Consider the following 24,214-nt stretch of genomic DNA (forward strand, 5'->3'; position numbering starts at 1 on the left):
ATCTAATAGGTTACGTCGTGTTTTGCTAGTTATTCCCGTCCCCGTCTGCCTGCCTCTCCTTCCTCCCCCCTGTCCTTCCTTCCTCCCTACTCCCCCGTAAGAAGAGACTAGGGAAGAAGGACAGGTAGGTAGACAGGGGCGGGAATAACTTGCAAAACCCGACCCACCTATTAGATATTCTGTTGCACCTCTCATCGAGTACTAGTGCATTTCACTAACTTTACTTGCCTGTATTTCATAAAGTATACATCCGATCTCACAACTAAAGGTATGTATAGAATCGGCATGATAGTGCCAGTATAGCACTTGCTTTAGTTTATATATGAAAATCTTGGTGGTTGGTCCTCTTTAAAGGGAAGTGGTCACCAGATGTTTGCAACTTTGAGAGCAACATGCTGTAGGGATAGAGACCGTGATTCCACCAATGTGCAACTTATTTTACTGGGTGCTGCAGTTTTGATATAATAACTGTTGGATCTGATATAGACCTACTATTTGTCAGAATGCTGAGCTCTGTATAACCCGCCCGCACCACTGATTGGTAGCTTTGTGTACACTGTGTATAGGCAGAGAGCTGGCGATCAGTGGTGCGGATGTGATTGGACTACCACCTGCCAGCAGGTTTACTAGTCCTCTAGTGAATTTCCTGCTGATAAAACTGATTTTATGAAAACTACAGCAAGCAGCCCAGTAAGTGACATTGCTGGAATCAGGGACTCTGACCCTAGATTGCATGACAAAAACCTAGTGATGAGCGAATAGTAGAATATTTAGGTTATTCGTACCGAATACCTAGTTCTATTCCAGTTTTCGTCACCAATAATGAGCCTAATGCAAGTCAGTGGTGATCCCGAGCATTTTTCTTGAAGATTTCCCAAAAAACTGCTCTGGTTCCCCATTGACTTGCATTACGATTTTTATTCATGACGAATACTGGAATAGTACTAGGTATTTGGTACAAATAATCCGAACCCGAATATTTTACTATTTTCTCATCACTACTAGTGACAAATAAGTTTGACTTTATAGAAAGTGTTGTACTGAATCAACTGGATGACCACTCTCTTCAGCCACTTGCTTACGGTAGCATTTTTTGGATGGGGGAGAGGGGGAATTAGTGAGCGTACTTCTATCGGACAGGGACTAAAGACAGATAACTGTTGGCTGAATTATTGTCTAGGTGACCGCTATGTCTCCCATTTACCCCTTACATGAGACCGCTAGAGCTGGAGAATCGTTCTCTATAAATCGAGACAGTGCAAGAGGTGTCTTACTTCCGGGAAAAACAAAAGGATCAGGCATCGAAATTCAACATACCGAATCCTTCTCTCCCTGACAACATTTGCCAGGGAACAGACAGGAGACCACCCCATACACATTAGACAAAAGTCAGCGAACCCACTGATCTTGCAGGATCGTCCAACTTTAGTCTAACATGTATGGAGGCCTCGATAGGACAAGCTGCCTTCAATATGTGACACAATAAAGACAGCATTTTTTCCTTCTTAAGAAAGCAGATTTACATACCATAAATCTAATAAGACACGGTTCTGCAAAAATGACAGATACAATTTTGGAATAAGAAAAAAAAAACAAACAAACTTTGGTCAAATAACAACAAATAACAACCAGGCCACACGTCTGGACACAAATATTGTGAGAAAACATTTTTATCCTTCAGTTTTAATCCTTCACTCTTCTTCTTTATGTCTCGAATTGTGGCCAGGAGATCGCTCTTCCAATATGGCCCCTACAAACCTCCCGGGGCCCTGATTGCACTCGCTTTGATTCCGCAATAAGCGATGGCTTTGCTTTTGATTGTATAGATGAACAAAAAGCAATATAAATGCTTCAACTTTCGACGTCTGATGGACGAATACCTAACCGGTTACATGGTTTGCCCTGCAAATGCACCCGGCACATAAGTAAATAAAACATCTTATACGTTGGTCCAATATAGAGTTAAATACTCTCTCATAGATAAATGATCAACATCTATAAAGTTTGCAGGTGGAACGTTATAACATGTGATAAATAATAGTAGTAGACTTTAAATATTCACAATAAAGCCGAGTGTCCTTCACATAAGTCATGGCTGTGTAGCTCTTTGGGATTGTGAATGTCTATAAAGATGACTTGGAGATCTTGCAGGCTATAGCTTCACTGTGACGACACATGCCCCGGCTCTGCCAAGGCACAAAGGGGCAACCTGTAAGAGCAAAGAGACATTCATGTGAATCTGCCGATTATGGGCCAATACTAAATAAGAAGTTATGCTCCTATAAAGAAAAAAAAATCCCTTTAACAAACTGTTTGCTCTTAAAGACCATCACACCTCAAAGTAAAGCTTAATTTTTCCCTTGAAGCTCTGTATTGTGTCATCCGTCAAATGTTTTTCCTAGAAATGTATACATTTAAAGGGGTTGTCTAGTACTTTTATATTGATGGCCTACCCTTATATTAGGTCACCAGTATCCGATTGGTGGGTGTGCGATCATTTGCTCCCGATGATCGCCAGATGGGATCAGCTGTGGAGCTGCACGGATCAACTCCATTACCTGTATGTTGTCTGCGGCCGGGTACTATACCCCCTGCCCCTATTCAAATAATTGCACCCCCACCGATCTGATATTGGTGACCTATCCTAAGGATAGGACCTAGTACTAGTCAATGTGGCACCCTGGACAAGCCAGGTCGTCACAGGTACTACACCAACACACCCCACACTCCCGGTCAGGCACACCGAAGTCAGACAAAAACCCTTGTTGCCTCCCTCCAGGGGCTGATGTTCACACCAGGGGGTGGGCCAGGCGGTTGGTCCCGCCCACCGAGGAGTTCACAGTCCTGGAGGCGGGAAAAGAAGTAGTAGTTTAGAGTTCAGTTTGAGAGTTGAAAGTGGAAGGAAGGAAAGTGGCAGTAGAGCAGACTGAAGTTGGTCCGGGTGTGTCGCCCGGACGGAACAGCAAGGTTGGCAGACGGTGGTGACCGTCTGCAGGAGAGGCCTATCGGAGCCAACCGTAAGGACCGTGGACGGGCGGTGGCCCGGCAGTACCGGACCGGTACGCAAAGAGAAGCCAGCACCATCCGGCAGGGGCTTACGGACCCCGGCAAGGCTAGGAGTCGCCGTGCAATTTGCCAAATCCGTTAGCGAAGGGAACCTCCTGGGTTTCCCAGCAGCCAAGTCCCGACAGAAGGCAACAGTCCAACCGAGAGAGGGAAACACAGTCACCGCCAAGGCTACAGTTCCCAGGGCCAGAGCCTGCGGGCAAAAGGGGCTCCTTCGGCAATCTCCAAAGCTGGGGAGCGGGTTACCGGTGGGAACCCATTGGAACCGTTACATTACACAGGTGCAGGGAAAGGCAGTCACCACCAACCTGCCGGGAGACAACACCGCAGCCGTCTGTGGGACCCGTCCATCCAGCCGTTTGTTTCATCAGAGAGTCTGTGTACATCATCGGGCTGAGTGAGTACCACCGTGCCGTGCGGCACAGCGCTGCCCCCGCGACCCTGCACCTCGCCAGGCCCCGTAACCCGCCTGCCATCCATCCCTACCCCATCACAGGGCCCCGGGACCACCAACCCCCCTACCCACGGAGGGGAGAAAACAACATCCTAGCTGCTCCCTGTCATCGCTCCCGGGATCCCCATCCAGAGCAGCGGTGGTGTCACCAATCTCACCACAACCGTGGGTGGCGTCACGGACAATAATTCCCCAAAACCATCCCCCCTTTCACTCATGAGCGAGGAACGCCGCTCGAGTCCCCGGGATCCGGCCCACTGCTCGAGCCACCGCCGAGCAGCAGCCGGACCCGAGCAGTGGGAGAGTGCAGCGTCCCCTCCTTTGCCCGCGACATCAACCCCATTAAATTATATTGCCCATAAAAGGTGTTTTTTAAGCTGGCTTAAAAAATCATTGCAAATGATGAACAAGTATTTTGTATGTTTCTCGGATGTTTGTTGGCTTGTTTAAATGGGCTGGTATTCAGGAATTAGCGATCCTAGGAATGCTCGCTCCCCGATAATAGGCCATTCTAAATTATCCTTCTAAGTTACACCCTATTGCAAAAAAAATAAAGGAAATGGTCACTAATCGTTGTCAATTTAGTCATACATTTCCAAGAGAAATAATAAAGAAGAATGGCACAACAGAAATGCAAAAAAAATACGTTCCTTTACTGAATGGTATTTAACATCCAAAACCATTAGGCTATGTGCGCACGTTGCGTACAGTCACTGCAGAAATTTCTGCAGCGATCTGAAGAGCACATGTGCGCTTTAAATCGCTGCAGAAATGTCCGTAGTGAAGCCGATTCCATGCGCTCTGCCTGCAGCTCCTCCCATAGACAGAGCAGGGGCTGCCGGCAAAGCGCAGGAAAGAAGTGACATGTCACTTCTTTTTACGCAGCGCTTCGGCAGTAGCTGAAGCGCTGCGCTCTTAAACGCCACGTGCGCACGGCCCCTGCACAATCTCCATAGACTGTGCAGGGGACGCAGGACACATGCAGTTACGCTGCGCTACAAAGCGCAGCGTAACTGCATGTATTTACGCAACGTGCGCACATAGCCTTACCATGTTAGTTAATATTAAAAGCACCGTGGGACAGATGTTGTACAGCGAGATCACACATAAAAAAAACTATTTATATAAACACAATTAAATGATTTAATTTTTTTTTTTATTTTTTTTTTAATCACAGATAGGGAGGAGAAGACCCAGTGTACAGTCCGGCCCCTGTGCATCAAAATCTAATTATCAGAAAACTTCAAATGATGACTGGTGAAAAAAAATCTGTTTTGTTGTTCTTCTTTGAAAGGTATCAATTAAATTTGTGTTACGGCACTATTGCAACCATGTCGTTGCCTTACAATATTGTGCTGGCAGGTTTTCTTTATAGGATTGTTCTGTTCCAAAAATCATAACATATCACCTATCAATCTGCTGGGGGTCCAAACACTGGGGCTCGCAGAGCTGTCAAGTACAGTGATGGGCATCAATTCCTGCTCCATCGACAAACAATGGAGCAGGGATTGAGCATGCATACCTCTGGTCAATTCGACAGGGTTCTACAGCCCGGTTGTGCAGCCCTATTTCAAGATATATGACTTTTACGGTCCGCTTGTGTTGCTCTAAGTACCAGACAATTAAGTGAATGAATATTCACCCAATCATTGGCAGCACTCCTGACAGAGAGTGACAGCATGTATGTCTATGCAGCTGTCACTTACAGCTCAGAAGAGCCACCAGGGATTGTGATGCGATCCTGTTACAGTGACAAAGTACAGCAGGCATAGAAAGTCAGGACCCATGCAGGGTTCAGAGCAATGGGTGAGATTCTAGGTTATTAAGAGGGTGAATATGCATTCACTTAACTAGCCGACACCTGCTCACTGCAATCATCGGTGGCGGCACTCCTGATCTGAGAGTGACAGTGTGTATTTCTATGCAGCTGTCACGGTCAGCTTAGGAGAGATAACTAGGATTGTGGGTCACTCCTTGAGCACTAATCCAGAAGGCATAAGACACCCCCTGAAAATAAGCCCTAGTGCATTTTTCAAAGAATAAAAGAATATAAGCCCCTGTCTTATTTTTGAGGAAACACTATATCTGATGGTAAGAATCTGGGTTTGGATATTCTATAGGCTTGGACGATTTTTCATTCTCCAAGAAATTTTTATTAATTGAGCTGCCATTTTTTAAATGTATTTTTTTAATTGAAATGATGGAACTGATTTAGAGATTCCCCTTATTTTGAAATTATTTCTTCTGTCCTCAAATTTGGCCAACGGAAGCTTGAATGCTGAAATTTCTTTTTGTGTTGAGTTAAGGAGTTGGTAAACTCCATTTGATTCTGGCATGTGCTAGCTAGCAGATTCAGTTTTTTCAAACTTTTCAATTGTTTTAAATAGTTCTGAAGAAAAATTGAGAATTGGTGGGAAAATACAGTTATGAATAGATTAGCAACAGTAGAACAGATCTCCATAAAACCATTTTAGAAAATTTGGCAAAAGGGTATTATGTCAAGATCCCTTAGAAGCTAGCATAAACTCCATATAGAACATTGAAACACAGGAGGAGAAGGGAGTTTTTGAATGCAAAAATTAGTTTATTTTAAACAAGGAGGGGTTTTGGCAAAAGACATTTAAAAATAGGTATAGAGGGCAAAGAGAGGCAGCAAATAAATATAGATATCACAGTCCATTGCAAAGGTGTATACGTGATGGCATAAAACATGGTGTTAAAATGCAGAGAACCTGCTGGAGATGCAGTGATCCTTCATAACATTTATATAGGATGAACGGTAGAAATATAAAGTGCTAAAGCGCAAATAGAGACCAAATCATCAGTGCAAATTCATCAGGTTACATGCAAGAACAGTTCTCTGTATAGACTCTCTCACATACAGGAGGCATAAGAGCCTATCTTTAAGAGAGTCAGAGCCATCATAGGTTGATAAATACCTTTTAAGAAGAAAGTGCACTAGCCCCCTCCAAGCGAAACACGTGTTGGTGGGTTGGGGTGGTAATCTCTGTACTCCGGGCACGAATGCGGCATCAGTATTTCCCCTTACTTTGTTCTTAAAAGGTATTTATCAACCTATGATGGCTCTGACTCTCTTAAAGATAGGCTCTTATGCCTCCTGTATGTGAAAACTGTTCTTGCATGTAACCTGATGAATTTGCACTGATGATTTGGTCTCTATTTGCGCTTTAGCACTTTATATTTCGACCGTTCATCCTATATAAATGTTATGAAGGATCACTGCATCTCCAGCAGGTTCTCTGCATTTTAACACCATGTTTTAGGCCATCCCGTATACACCTTTGCAATCGTCTGTGATATCTATATTTATTTGCTGCCTCTCTTGCCCTCTATACCTGTTTTTAAAATGTCTTTTGCCAAAACCCCTCCTTGTTTAAAATAAACTAATTTTTGCATTCAAAAACTCCCTTCTCCTCCTGTGTTTCAAAGTTATGAATAGATATTTCCATGTCCTTTAACAACTTTTTGATAAAGATTCCTGATGCCATTTCCCATCTGGAAGAGGGTCTTCAAGATTATTTGAAATTACTTCCATCTGATTCTCTTCAGTCAGTTCACACTTGTTTCTTGTGTTGCCATTTACCAAGACCCATGTTTTCATTTTTCAGGATATGGGGCTGTGAAAGAGCTTGCGCATTGAGATGAGGTTTCTACTGATACCATTTTGTGGTAAATATGACATTTTGATCGCCTCTTATTGGCTTTTAGAAGTTTTCCAGTGGACAAATATCCGTAATTCTGGACTTTCAATTTTTTTTCCCATTATGCTGTTTACCGATTAGATTAATTTCGGTTATATTTTGATAGATCAGACTTTTTCGAATGCAGCGATACCAAATGCATATTTTTTTTCTATTGTTTTATTTTTGATGGGGCAAAAGGGGGTACGATTTGAATGTGGTGCATTTTATTTCTTTTTTTAATAATTTTTTTTAACCAAATATTTTTTAATTTTTACTTTGTACAATAGTCCCCTTATGGGACTTGAAGCTGCAATTGTGCAATAACTAACTATATTGAAAATCATAATTTCTTATGAATGCCGGCTATATTCTGGCTGTCACAGAAGGATGGTAATGACCGGCAAAGGGGTCATCATCACACCCTCGACTGTCATAGCACCCCATGTGATCACGTCTATGGTGTGCCGATGGGCACGTGGAATGATGCACCCCCCACCCGTGCATGTTAACTACTGCTGTCAGAGATTGATAGCAACATTTAACATGTGTACAGGCACATGATGGCTAGTACATGTCATTAGCTTGCTCTATGATAGGCAAGAAGTTTCATCAGTTCGGACCCCTTCCCTTCGGGGCTCTGAAGCAGCAGTATGTCTGCCCCTGACTGCAGATAACATGACACCATTGAAGTGCAGAGCCACTGACTGAGAACCTTGTCCAATACTGGTTGAAATAAAAAGTAAAAAAAAAAATCCAGATAATTACACAGAATAAATTAAGTTTTTGTTAAAAGTAGTTTTACTAACCTGTGTCCATTCATTTGTTTGCGGGTCGTAAGCCTCCACATTATTAAGATAGCTCTGTCCATCATATCCACCAACAGCATACAGTCTGTCACCCAACAGACAGACACCCACCGCGTCCCGGCTAATGCTCATGGAGGCCACTGAAGTCCACATGTCTGTCTTGGGATCATATCTATCAAGTCATTATATTAGGAAACAAATGTAGTTAACATGTCTATAGCCAAAGCCAATATAAGAGGAGGTATTTTGTAGATACATATTCTTGGCAGTAATTCTTCTGGTGACACCAGTCTTCCACAGTCTATGTCTTATGAGGACAAAACACAATGAATGTGCGGAATTAGGGTATATGGACCTCAAATAGAGAAGTCTCGCCACTTGGTTTCCAATGCAATGTGATTGCAGCTAGGTACGTCTTACTTTGAAACTCTGCGGTATAAGCTTATTGGAGGAGTCATAAGTCTCCTCTGACTAGTCCGACGTGGATCCCGGTTTGCTTCTCTCAGTTTTGCTTTGGTTTACCGACAGGTCTCTCCCTATGTGCCTACATAGAAAAACGTCTGTCAGTAATGAGGAGCGGGACGGAACAAGCAGACCAGGGACCGTATCAGACTAGTTAGCTGAGACACACAGTCCCTGGCTGGCTCCTCAAAGAAGTTTACACTGCAGTGTCTCAGAGAAAGACTATCCTGACAGCAACTGCGCAGCCACTGTATATTTAATGCTATCCATGGTTTGTACAGCATGAATCTGATGACAGTTCTTCTTAAAGTATTCAGGTGAACGGCTGACATGTTATGCTACGTTTACCATTGCATTGGCCACAAATGTATGGCCTGATGGTAAATTCCCTGGTGAGAACTGCTGATCATCTGCGGCAATCGGTTGACTTCATTTTAACAAGGGGGTGCTTTGCTAAGAGTGGCACAGGTAGGTTATATGTGGAGCGAACATACACAAATGTACATCCTTACCTTTCCACGCAGTCTGAAAGTCGGGAAGCTAAATTCGTTGCTGGAGTATCATGTCCCCCAATCGCATAAAGAAAACCATTCCATGTGGCTACCCCAACTCCCCCTCTTCTTTTTGACATCTGGGAGCACAAAGTCCACTTATTGGTGTGAGGATCAAAGCATTCTACAGACTTGAGGCAGGAACTTCCATCCCGACCACCCACTGCATAAAGTCTGGAAAACATGCAAACCAAGAGGTGATACTTCATGGAAGAATTACAAAAGACCAAAGACTGTAATTAACATGAACGTGAATATTGAAATATACTTCTATGTTTCATTACAAAAACAATGTTTGCTCCTACCTTAGTGATACAAATAAATTAGCCAGAACTCAAAATTTCCCAAGCACTTGTAAAACAAATCTTACTAATTTGGAGTTCCAATTGCATAGGAGTGTATTGTGCTCACAGATACAAAACATATTGGGGCCAATTCATTAAGACTGGCGTCATCTTAGATAAGTCACCGGGAGCACAACGCGGCAAACGACACGCACGTGCCATGGTGAATTCTGTATGTTCCTTCAGGGCTGTGGTGTGTCAGAATCCGCTGGATTAGGTTTGTGCAATAATTCACAACACTTTCTCAAGAAAATGATCAAAAATCTGCCAAAACGGTTCAGCATCATCCACTTTTTCGAATGGCAGAGCTGATGAGAAATCACCAAATGTTGTACTTTGCTAGTCAATAGTTGCTCAAATATTATTAACTTTGATTTGTAGGCACTTGGTGCAAGTTTTACGATGAATTCCCTCGATTATATTTGTGATCAAACGAATAGAAATGAACAACATAAATCAGGAAGATTTTGATTTGAGATTTTGAAATCTTAATTTGAATCTGTTGATTTACTCACTTTCCACCCAAGACCGCTACACCAACGGTGCTCCTTGGATTTGATATACTTGCAACAAAGTTCCATTGTCTAGCCTGAGGATCCCACCGCTCCACTGTATTAAGGTAGCTCCAACCATCGTGTCCACCAACAGCATACATGGGACCTTCTAAAACGGCAACACCTAAAATAAGAACAAGAGAAGATAAAGCTGTTGCCTATATATCACACACACACACATTCACAATGCTACAAACAAGTGAAGAACAGATCTTGAGCTTGGAGTGCACTACATGAGGGCAAGTCTTCATACAAGGCAAGGTCAAATAGTGTACACCGAACTTTGGTTAGTATCATATGTATACAAACACTGGATGTCTGTGCTTACCAAGACCGTGCCGATGTGTTGACATGGGTGGCATGACACTCCATGTTTTGGTTTTTGGATTATAACACTCAACAGTATTCAATGTCTTCAGTCCATCCCTTCCACCAACAACATACAGTTTGTCATCTAACACAGCAACTCCGAACTGCAGCCTCCGTCCATTCATAGTTGCTACCGGTGCCCACATGTTGGTCCGCAGATCATACTTTTCAATGCTAGTAGCTCCTAGATATCAAAAAGTTACATTTGTTAGTACAAATACATATATCTTTATCATATACTATACTACTATGCGAGCAAGAGCAGGAGGAAAGAGGGAGAGACATGCTCTGGGTGCAGTGTGCCAACAATGCAAAGTACTTATACACAGGGATAGAGCATAAATCCTACAAATAAATACTGTACAACAAAACCAAAATGAAAATTATAATGGAAACTTTATTGAAATACAATTGATACATAAAAAAGAGAGAAACCAGCAGGAGGCACCACACTACAAGGACGTCTGCCAGGGGGTAGATACAAACATGATAGACTGTAGATGATGAAAAAAGAAAAATGTCATTGGAGATTGAGGGGGACAGGAAGCCTATGTGACTGCACCACAATAACATTTGAAGTATAATACTGTGCACAATGTTGACATGCAGGTAAACCTGTGCTAGTACATAATAATAGCCAGAATCTAATATATAAAGGTGTGTGTGTGTATGTGTATGTGTGTGTGTGTGTGTGTGTGTGTGTGTGTGTGTGTGTGTGTGTGTGTGTGTGTGTGTGTGTGTGTGTGTGTGTGTGTGTGTGTCCGCTAGAGGAATCCGCACCGTTGCATTTACAATCACGAAATTTTGCACAGACACCCCATGTGACCCAAGGGACGTCAGACTGTTTGGGCGGGAAAATTTAACCCCGTGCTTTCCAGTTACTCTACAAAAATCCTGCCTCCATTAATCTGAATGGAGCTGGGAGCTGCAGCCTATAAATAGCAACTGTCAGTTGTTGCTATAGGAACAAAATAAACTGTTAGGCTATGTGCCCACGCTGCGGAAAATGCGCGGATTTTGCCGCGGATTTCTCGCGGAAAAGCCGCGGATTTTCCAGAAATCTGCAGCACAGCTACTCCCCAGCCATTTCTATGGCATTTGGGAAATGCTGTGCCCACGCTGCGGATTTTTCCGCAGCGGAAAGAGTGCGGATTTTCGTGCGGAAAAATCTGCAGCATGTCAATTATTGTTGCGGATTTCTCCGCAGGGTCCCATATACTTACCTGCCTTGATAGAGACCAGAGTCACTTTCTCCGTCCGGTGTAGCGGCAGCAGCGCGGTGGATCCAACCAGGTACAGGAAGGAAGAGGTGGGCGGGGCCTGCACAAGCTCCGGTCATGTGACAGCCAGAGCTAGTTCAGGCCCGCCCACCTCCAGCACAGTGAACCAGACGCTGAGAGAGTGACCCGGCCACCGGAAAGCGAGGTGCTGCATGATGGAGGTACGTTTGAGCACCCCGATCACTGCAGCACTTGTTCTGCATTGAGTATGCAGTGCCGAAGCCATGGTACTGTATCCTCAATGCAGAATGCCCGCACCATATCCGCACGACATTCCGCTGTACATCCGCAGCATTGAAACAGAGAAAGTTCTGTTACGGATTTCTGGGAGCACCTGCGAAATGTCTTGCGGATATATCCACAGGACAATGTCCCCGTGGGCACATAGCCTTAGAAAAACGAAGTTTATGTGTGAGGTAAAAAGATGTCGTTGGTGCGACGGATAGAGAAAGACAGACAGAGACAGAGCGGGCAGAGAGACAGCCCGGGCAGAGAGACAGCCCGGGCAGAGAGACAGATACAGACATTGAGACAGATAGACTGATGCAAATACAGAAAGAGAGATAGAAACAGACAGACAAGGAAAGAGACAGACAGCGAGACAGACATACAGCGACACACAGGCAGAGACTGGGAGAGAGACAGAGAGACAGTTACTATCCCGGGCAACGCCCGGGTACTACAGCCAGTAATATATATTTATTGATCAAAAGTGTACCTTGTGTTAGAGTAAAATAGTCACCTTCTGCAGACTATGGTGCCAAACCCTGAAACACATTTCGGAGTACTTGCCTTCTTCTGGGGGTTGGCCATCCCTAGAAGAAGGTAAATATGCGAAACGTGTGTCGAGGTTTAGCACCACACTCTGCAGGAGGTGACTATTTTACTTGAATAAAACCTTGGGTTACTTTTTACCAATAGATATATATTTTTCCGATTTGGACTCATTTAACATGTACTGGCACAAGTTTAGTTGCATGTCAACTTCTTGTCCCCCTCAATGTTCAGGGACTTAATTCTTTTTTTGTCGGATTTATATTTATGCTTGGATTTCTGTACCGTAATTAATGGTCCATGACCTATGGTTAGGCACAGATTCCTTGTGTGTTTTTCACTTTTACATGAGCCATTTTGTATGTTACCATTGTTTCTAAGGGTTAGGGCACAAGAATTGAAGGAAGGCACAAATACAAGGCTAAAACCAGCATCAGACATAGTAACCAGGTAAAAATGTGAACATTTGAGAAGAGGGTTCTAAAAATTATTATTAGAAGGAGGAAATTATATATACCTATATGACAATATAGGGGTTTTACAGAATTAGGAAAACATGAACGCTTTCTACCAGAAACCGTACTAATTTTGTCCATGGAACTTGACTGATATTGACGCTCAGCTCCTTCAGTCATTGGGGTTGGGCTATAATGCCATTCCTAATCAAGAAAAAACAACGCCCTGATTGGCACTACTCCAGATACAATGGCAACACGTGTATATCCACAAGCTATTGAATAGTGCTGCACAGCATGGTAAAATCGCCAACTTGGTAAGTGCCACCATAATCTTTGTATTTCGAGAATACTGTACACAACATAGGAGCAGCAGCTGTGGGGAGTATTGTTTTTTTTAGACTAAAATAGCTGTGGTGGGATTTTTTTTTTCTTTTTGCCTTCTTGGAGAATATATTAAAAGCACACTGAAGAATAGAATAAGGAAAAAAAATGGCAGGAGAAAAAAGAAGTACATAAGGCAAAAAGGAAGAAAGGTGAAAAGGGGAGGAAAAGATGAAAAGAAGGAAAAAAGGATGTAAGGGAGGAAGAAATAGGGAGGAAGAAATATGAATGGGATAGCATAGGAAAGGAAAAAACGGAGGAGGAAAAAAGGAAGGATGCGAGTGAGGGGTGAGACAGGGAGAGAGGGTGTAACGGAGGGAGGGAAAAGAAAAGAGATCAAAGGAAAGGAAAATAAAATAAAAGGTCAAACGAAGGGAAGATAGTGTGGGTATAAATACAATGCATTGTACTAAATGTGCAGCTTAGGGGTACTTCACACACAGAGAGATCGCTACTGAGATTGCTGCTGAGTCACGTTTTTTGTGACCTCATTAGCGATCTCGCTGTGTGTGACACTGAGCAGCGATCTGGCCCCTGCTGTGAGATCGCTGCTCGTTACACACAGCCCTGGTTCGTTTTTTTATTGTTGCTCTCCCGCTGATAAGCACACATCGCTGTGTGTGACAGCGAGAGAGCAACAATCCTGAATGTGCAGGGAGCAGGAGCCGGCGTCTGACAGCCTGCGGTAAGCTGTAACCAAGGTAAACATCGGGTAACCAAGGTGGTTACCCGATATTTACTTTCGTTACCAGCCTCCGCAGCTCTCACGCTGCCAGTGCCGGCTCCTGCTCCTAGCACACGCTAAGCTAAGTGGTGTGCGCTGGTAACTAAGGTAAACATCGGGTAACCATACCCGATGTTTACCTTAGTTACCAGTGTCCACAGCTTCCAGACGCCGGCTCCGTGCAAGCGCAGCGTCGCTTGCACGTCGCTGCTGGCTGGGGGCTGGTCACTGGTCGCTGGTGAGATCTGCCTGTTTGACAGCTCACCAGCGACCATGTAGCGATGCAGCAGCGATCCTGACCAGGTCAGATCGCTGGTGGGATCGCTGCTGCGTCGCTAAAGTGTGACGGTACCCTTAGTTGGAATTAGATTTGCTCAATCACTTGATTGCGGATATCAGATATACGAGGGGCTGCTGATTAGTCTTTGGTTTTATCCAGAAAGAAACGAGATAAGATGATGAAACTTTACATTTATTTCATATACTCTCCACTGATTTCAACACACTTCTTACATCAGTATTCCAAGTTCTGTAAGCCTAGCAAAAAGCAGGATTTTGGTTGAGGATCAAACCAGGCATCTGTAGCAGCCATGGCATCAGAAATGGTGTGAAATTTGGTACCCTTGAGGTGTTTCTTCAGGTGTGGAAACAGATGATAGTGGGAGGGAGCTAGATCTGGTGAATAAGGTGGATGGTCAACCAGCTGGAAGCCCAGCTCTGCCAGTTTTGCCATGGTCACTTGTGTAGTGTGAGCGGAGGAGTTGTCTTGCAGGAACAAGATTCTTTTGGACAGCTTGCTGCGCCTTTTGGCCTTCAGAACTGTCTTCAATTTGTCCAAATGTTCAATGTAATACCTTGTATTGATTGTGGAACCCTTTTGAAGGTAGTCAACTAGCAGCACGCCCTCCTTATCCAAGAACACAGACGCCATCACCTTAGTGGCTGATTTTTGCAGCCCGAACTTCTTTGGATGAGGAGAACCACTGTGCCTCCACTCTTTTAACGGCCTCTTGTTTTTAGGGTCATACAAATCAATCCAGGTCTCATCCATAGTGACCAGTCGATCCAGGAAGTTCTTATCAGTCCGTAAACGCTGACAAATGGACCGGGAAGTTTTCACTCGCATGCTTCTCTGATCTGTTGTCAAAAATTTGGGGACCACTTTGCAGATAGCTTCCTCATGTCCAAATGTTCATGGATAATGACACAAACATGTTCACGGGAATTCCCATGATGTCTGCTATTGCTTTAGCTGAAATTCGTCGATTCTCCAGTATGAGGCTGTGCACCGCATCGATGATCTCCGGAACAGCAACCACTCTCGGTCGTCCAGGACGTTCCTCATCATTGGTGCTGAAGTGTCCCATTTTAAATTTGGCAACCCAGTTCTTAACTGTGGAATATGAAGGGCATTGATCCCCCAATGTCTGCGACATATCACCATGACTATCCTTCGTGGACTTTCCTTGCAGAAACAAGAATTTTTATCATTCCTCTGCTCTCAGTTGCTGTGTATATCGCATTAGATTCTGCCATTTTGTTTTCCCGTGTGCGTAGAACACTGTTGCCATAAGCAACAAACACAAAATTTTGAAAACATACAGTGCCTTGCAAAAGAATTCGGCTCTCTTGAATTTTTCAACCTTTTCCCACATTTCAGGCTTCAAACATAAAGATAAAATATTTTAATGTTATAGTGAACAATCAACAAGTGGGACACAATTGTGAAGTTAAACAAAATTTATTGCCTATTTTAAACTTTTTTTTTTTTTTTAAAAAATAACTGATGATTGGGGCGTGCAATATTATTCATTCCCTTTACTTTCAGTGCAGCAAACTCACTCCAGAAGTTCATTGAGGATCTCTGAATGATCCAATGTTGTCCTAAATGACGGATGATGATAAATATAAGCCTCCTGTGTGTAATCAAGTCTATGTATAAATGCACCTGCTCTGTGATAGTCTCAGTGTTATGTTTAAAGCGCAGAGAGCATCATGGAGACCAAGGAACAGAACAGACAGGTCCGTGATACTGTCGTGGAGAAGTTTAAAGTTGGAATTGGATACAAAAAGATTTCTAAAACTTTAAACATCCCAAGGAGCACTGTGCAAGCGAGAATATTGAAATGGAAGGAGTATCATACCACTGCAAATCTACCAAGACCCGGCAGTGCATCCAAACTTTCATCTCAAACAAGAAGAAGACTGATCAGAGATGAAGCCAAGAGGCCCATGATCACTGTGGATGAACAAGTCTGTCCATAGGACAACAATCAGTCGCACACTGCACAAATCTGGCCTTCATGGAAGAGTGGCAAGGAGAAAGCCATTTATCAAAGATATCCATTAAAAGTGTCATTTAAAGTTTGCCACAAGCCACTTGGGAGACACACCAAACATGTGGGTGAAGGTGCTCTGGTCAGATGAAACCAAAATCGAACTATTTGGGCACAATGCCAAATGATATGTTTGACGTAAAAGCAACACAGCTCATCACCCTGAATACACCATCCCCACTGTCAAACATGGTGGTGGCAGCATCATGGTTTGGGCCTGCTTTGCTCTAGCAGGGACAGGGAAGATGGTTAAAATTGATGGAAAGATGGATGGAGCCAAATAAAGACAATTCTTGAAGAAAACCTGTTGGAGTCTGCAAAAGACCTGAGACTGGGACGGAGATTTGTCTTCCAACAAGACAATGATCCCAAACATAAAGCAAAATCTACAATGGAATGGTTCACAAATAAATGTATCCAGGTGTTAGAATGGCCAAGTCAAAGTCCAAACCTGAATCCAATCGAGAATCTGTGGAAAGAGCTGAAAACTGCTGTTCACAAACGCTCTCCATCCAACCTCACTCAGATCCAGCTGTTTGCAAACGAAGAATGGTTACTTAAAACCCAATTCACCAATTCCACACTTATACTCGAAGCCTATCTGAACCACACAGTCATAAATAACTGGGTTCAGATACTAAATTGGCAGTAAGACTGGCATCTACCACTTCAGTCCAAACTGCTATATTTATAAAATCAAAGGGTGTCCGGACATACATGAGTAATTAACCTCATATAGACTCACATAGGCCACTATAATCTAATCAGGACACAAAATCAAAACTGTTATTCCGATATCAAAAGGAAAAACAGATTATTTTACATGAGATGGATATTCAAACCTTCATCTCAATACCACACCCAGTTATCCAGGCTAAATCAATGTTTGCTGCTGGGATATATATAGTGATGTCATCACCTATAATATTGTGTTTCACTCCCAGCTACATAGATAGAACTCTATAGGATAATACTAACAGTTCAATTTTTAGCATTAATCCTATTAATGGCCTCAGTACCTCAGTACCTCAACGCGTTTCGTCTCCCCTATAACGGAGAGACACATCAGGAGGTATTTTAAACACTCAGATCAATGATATCAGACCAGGTGTTATACTGTGCCTGGGTCACTCAGTCTAACAGCACCATATGACTGATCGATCTCATAGGTGGAGATCCCAGGCAACAGTTTCTTATATAGAGTGTCAGCAACACATTAGATTCATTTATTTGATCACAGCCCTGCCTGGTACATATTAGCACAGAGCGCTGCTTAGTATGGTTCAGATATGCCCAAATATAACCCCTATATCAGTAGCACGCGCCGCGCCCGACGCTGCCACTGAAATAGGGAAGTGCCCGCCCCTCACCTTCCTGACGCGCGCTCCAGGTTAGCCACTCACACTGGCCGTCTCAGCGGACCAATAGTAGCTGGCCACGTCACCCGGAAACGCTGCAGCGTCATCAGAAGAGCCTCACAGCGTTACCAAGACACAGAAAGAAAACAACGTCACGTGACCTAGCGCCCGAGACAATTGGACGCCCCCTCAGAGGCGGATGACCCTTGTGCAGCTTAGGGAGACTATAAAAAGTTGCAATCTGCGGACTCTTAGATTTCATAAAAAGCATCTCTTTTTTGTCTATTAGCCTTTCTTCAAATGCTCTTCTCAAGATACATCCCAATTCTAACAAATATTTGTTAGTCGGATCTTCCCTTAGGACTTCATAACCATCTCGATCGGACAGTAGATCCAAGCACATCTGTCTGTACTGTGACCGGTCCATTATAACCACATTGCCCCCCTTATCGGAGGGCTTGATTATAATGGACGGGTCAGCCTCCAGGGATAACAAAGCATCAAGTTCAGTCTTACTCAAATTATTTTTCGTTCTTGTACTTTGAGTAATCTCTTCAAACCCCTTTTCTACCAGATGTTCGAAAATGTCAATGTGGCTAGTATCAAAGAGAGGTGGTGTTTTAGTACTTTTGGACCTCAAGCTCGTAAAGGGTCCCTCACCTTCTCCTCCCTGACCTTCCTCCCACAAACTCTCCAAAAGACGCAAATCAGATAGATCCTCCACCTGTATCCCAAGTTCAGTACATCTATTGTTATCGATTTGTTTATGGTATTTTGCCCACCGTAATTTCCTTGTAAATAAGGCCAGATCTTTAACCCAGTCAAAGACTTTAAATCTCGTCGTGGGTACATATGTCAAGCCTCTCGAGAGCAGAGCTTCATCTCCTTCAGTCAAAATTCTTTTAGACAAGTTAACTACCTGCATTTTATCTGCAGTGTGTATATTTGGTTCCTTATAAATCATAAGAGGGTCCGAAGTCTCAACAGTTTTTTCTTTATATGGTCGTTTAGGTCTAGCCCCCAATTCCTCCGGGCTTCTTGAGCTACCAGTTCTTGACACAGATCCTTCTACCACTCCTATGCTGTTGATACGTGCCCTGTTATAACTGGTATCCCCCGATCTAAAAAAGATAACGACGAGGAGGAGGAGGTAGCCAGGGATTCCGTAGAGGACATGTTGTCTAATCTGTGACATTGTTCCGTGAGATTTTGTTTCTCCTTCAAAACAATCCGCCAGTTCAAACAAAGGATATTGGAACATATTGGGAATACAAGAAGGAAAGAGGATACTCCGGTTTCAAAGCATATGTGGGAGTTTCATGGAGGAAATTGTGGCGAGATTTCCTTCCAGGGAATTGAAAAAGTAAGGGAGTCTGGTAGGAGGGGAGATATAGACAATAGGGTGCAGAGGAAGGAGACACAGTGGATATACAGGCTAAAGACTGTGTCCCCTAATGGCCTGAATGAGTCTATCTCCTTTACTCCCTTCATTTAATTGGCCCTTTCCCAATGTGTCCCATTTATTCCCTATTATTTGATTTGTTTTCATCCTATCCTGTGAAAATAGAATAAAGTATTGATGCCCCTTGTTAGCTTATAAACAATGCCTCCTTGATGGAATGGCTGTGAACACTCTTTGTTCACAATATAGTATATTTGGTCATAATTCATTTGTCTGTACTTCGGCCCTCCTTGTAGTTTATATAAACTCCTGTAAAGGCGCTAATCTTCTGATTTGAATAAATGAAAGCCTCTTCTAATATTAGTGTTGCTTTTGTTATATCTCTGTGAGTCACGTGACGACGCTAGGTCACGTGACGTTGTTTTCTTTCTGTGTCTTGGTAACGCTGTGAGGCTCTTCTGATGACGCTGCAGCGTTTCCGGGTGACGTGGCCAGCTACTATTGGTCCGCTGAGACGGCCAGTGTGAGTGGCTAACCTGGAGCGCGCGTCAGGAAGGTGAGGGGCGGGCACTTCCCTATTTCAGTGGCAGCGTCGGGCGCGGCGCGTGCTACTGATATAGGGGTTATATTTGGGCATATCTGAACCATACTAAGCAGCGCTCTGTGCTAATATGTACCAGGCAGGGCTGTGATCAAATAAATGAATCTAATGTGTTGCTGACACTCTATATAAGAAACTGTTGCCTGGGATCTCCACCTATGAGATCGATCAGTCATATGGTGCTGTTAGACTGAGTGACCCAGGCACAGTATAACACCTGGTCTGATATCATTGATCTGAGTGTTTAAAATACCTCCTGATGTGTCTCTCCGTTATAGGGGAGACGAAACGCGTTGAGGTACTGAGGTACTGAGGCCATTAATAGGATTAATGCTAAAAATTGAACTGTTAGTATTATCCTATAGAGTTCTATCTATGTAGCTGGGAGTGAAACACAATATTATAGGTGATGACATCACTATATATATCCCAGCAGCAAACATTGATTTAGCCTGGATAACTGGGTGTGGTATTGAGATGAAGGTTTGAATATCCATCTCATGTAAAATAATCTGTTTTTCCTTTTGATATCGGAATAACAGTTTTGATTTTGTGTCCTGATTAGATTATAGTGGCCTATGTGAGTCTATATGAGGTTAATTACTCATGTATGTCCGGACACCCTTTGATTTTATAAATATAGCAGTTTGGACTGAAGTGGTAGATGCCAGTCTTACTGCCAATTTAGTATCTGAACCCAGTTATTTATGACTGTGTGGTTCAGATAGGCTTCGAGTATAAGTGTGGAATTGGTGAATTGGGTTTTAAGTAATTATTAATAAAGGTTAAATTTTATATACTGTCCACACAGCCAGTGAATTTTTAAAGTTAGTGGACAGATCAATAGGTCGTTACAGTGACAGAAACGAAGAATGGGCAAGAATTTCAGTCTCTCGATGCGCAAAACTGATAAATACATTCCACAAGCGACTTGCAGCTGTAATCGCAGCAAAAGGTGGTGGTACAAAGTATTAACTTAAAGGGGCCGAATAATATTGCACGTTCCAATTTTCAGTTATTTTTTTAAAAAAGTTTAAAATAAGCAATAAATATCGTTCAACTTCACAATTGTGTCCCACTTGTTGTTGAGTCTTCACCATAACATTAATATTTTTATCTGAAATGTGGGAAAAGGTTGAAAAATTCAAGGGAGTCGAATACTTTTGCAAAGCACTGTATATTAGGTACATAAGGCTTTCATGTGATGTAATATTTGTTACCATAGCAACAAAAAAAGATCACCAAGCCAAAGACTTAGCAGCCCCTCGTGTACAGATACAGTCGATAATAGCCTGTTTAGTTACAAAATCAGTTGGAGTATGGAGAATAAGCTAAACACTCCATTTTTTTATTGGTCCGTTCCAAATCCTGTGTGTTATTCTCTCGCAGTTCCAGGGAATAAACGTTTGGGTACTCACATGGCCCCCACTGGTCTATGCTTTCTGGTCCATTGAAATAGCCCAATATGTTTGCTCAGCCCGTCACTGGTTGCAGGTATTCATTGGCTGAGAGGGCATTTCCAACCATTTCTGGTGAGACTAGTGGGGGCCAGGTGACCAGAGGAAAGGATCTGTGGGGGATCAAGGAATATAATTTTTATTTTAAATCAGCCCAAGTCTCCTATCATGGACCACCCTTTTATACTTTCTAAATTTGAAAAAAAAAAAAAACCCATATCTACTTTGAGCCATTTTTCCACAATTACTGAGTAACTACAGCATTATGTGCAGTGCAGGTTTTTCCTTTCCATCATACTCTTCACTTGGCATTCATTGCTGAAACGTTAGATTGTCAGTCGCCATCTGTTCCAGGATACAGTGCCAACAGGCTTTCAATTTATGATAAATTTCTCTAAATTAACATGACCCCTGACCATTATTCAGCGTCTCACCTTTGGTGGCGTCCATCCCACCTACAGCAAATAGCATCCCCACAGTAGACTTCCTAGGCTTAGTGCGAGGGCTCTGTAGCATGGGTCTCCTTTCAGGCAATAGATGATACTTCATTGCTTCCATAATTAGTTTCTGGCACTCAATATCATCCCTAAATAGTGCATTATTCTCCATGTCTGCAAGAAACTAACAGCAAAGAACATTTTATTAACAGTGCTTTGGACAGTAGATCAATGCTTCTCATAATGGGTTCAGTCACCGCTCTGTGTATAGAGAGCGTCAGCTGTAATCACGCCCCCTGCACGGACTGACAGTCAGCGCCAATGATAATGATCAGCTGTCAGCCAGTGCAGGGGGCGTGATTACAGCCGCCACTCCCTATACCCACAGCGGTGACTGAACCTGTGCCAGCGCCACCCCAATGACTGAATGCTGTCAGGAAGAATAAAGTGAATTTCCTCCCGGCAGTGAGGTTCCATGTGCAGGCATTTGGCAGGTTTCAAATGCTATTAACCTGCAGATTAACCCCTATCTGCAGGATAATAGCATCTTTAAAAGGTTCCCTATAATTGAGAATTAATCCGTTAGCCCACTATGACATATTGATAGGGAAACCATTTAAAACTCCTCTGTCTTTTTATGAACTCCTTTCTCAACCGATTTTTGACTACAGACCACATCAAAGTAGAATCAACCACAAACCATATCAAAGTGCAGGGAAAGAAGGAGCCTGTAAAAGCCAAACGGTGCAAAATTTTTTATGAAACCCAATTGCAAAAATGATTTTTAGCCACAAATATATGCATTCAATACAGTAGGGGATAACCTTTTTAAAGCCATCTGAACACCTCGACCATTTAATATTTAGAGGGCCCTACTGAAAGGGAATCTGTCTTAATGAAAATACAGTCCAATCTGCAGAGATCATGTTATAGAGCAGGAAGAGCACAGCAGATTGATATATAGTTTTGCAAGAAAGGATTTAGTTAGTACAACTTATTTTTTGATCATTTAAGCCTCTGCTGAGTCTGGGATTTGTGGTCCAGTGGGCGGTCTTATCAGTGACTGACATTTGTCTCTTTATGCATACTTGTACATAGAAAGCTGTAAATCACTGATATGACTGCCCAGTGAACCCAGAATGAGCAGACACAGATACAGTGGGTATGGAAAGTATTTAGACCCCTTTAAATTTTTCACTCTTTGTTTCATTGCAGTCATTTGGTACATTTTTTTTCCCTAGAGTTTGTCCCCTTTACTGGAGAGACAATTTGAATATTTCCCAGAGGGAGGGGAGTGGCAGCTATAAGTCCCCTTACTGGCAGCCAGATTGGCTTGCAAAGTCTCCTTAAGGAGAATAGTGTTCCCCCGTGGTCCCCACATAGCTTCTCATGAGCCAGATCAGACACCCCATACTTTGCACTGACGAGGGGCAAGCACCCTGAAACACCGTGTCTGCAAATTGGGATTCTGATCTGGCATATATCCTGAGTCATATTGCAAAGGATTGTTAAAAATCCACTTGTGACTTTTAGGATCGCTACTTCCAATAGGTGGCGCTGCGCTAGAGTTGGTCTCCTTTACTAGAAAGACAATTTGAATTTTTTTTCTCATTAATGTACACTCTGCCCCCATCTTGACGCCACCCACGGGTTGTGGGGAATGTGGACACCACCGCTGCCGTTAACTAGGCTCCCGAGGACGATGTTATGCAGCCTGGTGGATAACATCACCCCCTCCGTGGGCAGGGGGTGATGGTCCCGGGGCCCGGTGGTTGTGAGGTGCGGGCAAGATGGTGTAGTGCGGTGCGCGGCCCGAGGGCACTCTTGTACTCACTATGACAGATACACCAGAGTTTCTGGTAAACCAAAAAAGGATGGTGGTCGGTGCCCGCAGCCGGCTGAGCTTTACCCCTTTCTCAGGTTGGTGGTTCCCACCTTTCTCCTGCACCTCTGTGGTAGAACTTGACTGCCTATGCTTCAGCATACCCCAGCTTGAGGTGTGTCGGGGAACCAGTTTGCCCGCAGGCGCTGGCCCGTGGGATCTCTCTGCCTGTGCGGTGGCTTTCTATCCCTCTCAGTGGGCTGTTTCTGTCTTTCGGGTCTTGGGATGGGAAAGGACCTAAGGTCCAGACCTCAATCAGTGAATTCGACGTGGTCCAGTGGCTTCTGGACCTCGTTCTGGGTCTGAGTACCCCTCCTGGTGCTCCGGTTTCCAGTTGGCTCCCCGGTTCGGTACCAGCGGGCCACTACCCTGTCCCGGTCCCTTACGGTTCCACCAGCAGTCTTCCCGCTCCTGCAGGCGGCAATCACAGTCTGCCTCCTTGCCACGGTACCGGGACTACGACCCCGATACCGGTCAGTGTTGTCGCGGTGGACCTGATGCCACAGGCCTGCTGCACTTGAACTTGAACTCCACTCCACTTGACTGTGCTCTACTCACTGACTGTTTGTTTCCTGTCTCAGGCCCTCTGGACTCCTAGGTTGGCGTGGCCAACCGCCTGGCTCCGCCCCCTGGTGTGACCATTGAACACCGAGAGAGGTGACAAGGGTTTTGTAGGTTGTCTGCTGTCACCTTATTAGGGGCTGGTGTTTGTGCAGGGGGTCTACCTGTGACTACCTGGCTAGTCTAGTGCGTCACATTAACAAAAGTCTGCAGTTACTCTATGTGACTGCAGACTTGTGAATCCTCACCTCGC

The 24,214-nt window shown here is 43.7% G+C and overlaps 1 protein-coding gene across 4 annotated transcripts in view; it reads right to left on the bottom strand.

Annotated features, from left to right (window-relative positions):
• Positions 1–319: 319 nt before the first annotated feature.
• The window catches only part of KLHL5 (kelch like family member 5), a 108,154-nt gene continuing 84,259 nt past the window's right edge, over positions 320–24,214 (bottom strand). For all 4 annotated transcript variants that reach the window (XM_075346969.1, XM_075346968.1, XM_075346970.1 and 1 more), the window contains exons 6-11: positions 21,516–21,702; positions 10,270–10,494; positions 9,903–10,065; positions 9,005–9,217; positions 8,031–8,202; positions 320–2,209 (exon numbers count right to left, since the gene is read on the bottom strand). In XM_075346969.1, the coding sequence (XP_075203084.1) occupies positions 2,153–2,209; positions 8,031–8,202; positions 9,005–9,217; positions 9,903–10,065; positions 10,270–10,494; positions 21,516–21,702 (1,017 nt within the window). In that variant the 3' untranslated portion in view covers positions 320–2,152. The remainder of the gene's footprint in view (positions 2,210–8,030; positions 8,203–9,004; positions 9,218–9,902; positions 10,066–10,269; positions 10,495–21,515; positions 21,703–24,214) is intronic.

Source organism: Anomaloglossus baeobatrachus, chromosome 1, assembly GCF_048569485.1.
Source record: "Anomaloglossus baeobatrachus isolate aAnoBae1 chromosome 1, aAnoBae1.hap1, whole genome shotgun sequence".
Lineage (NCBI taxonomy): Eukaryota > Metazoa > Chordata > Amphibia > Anura > Aromobatidae > Anomaloglossus > Anomaloglossus baeobatrachus.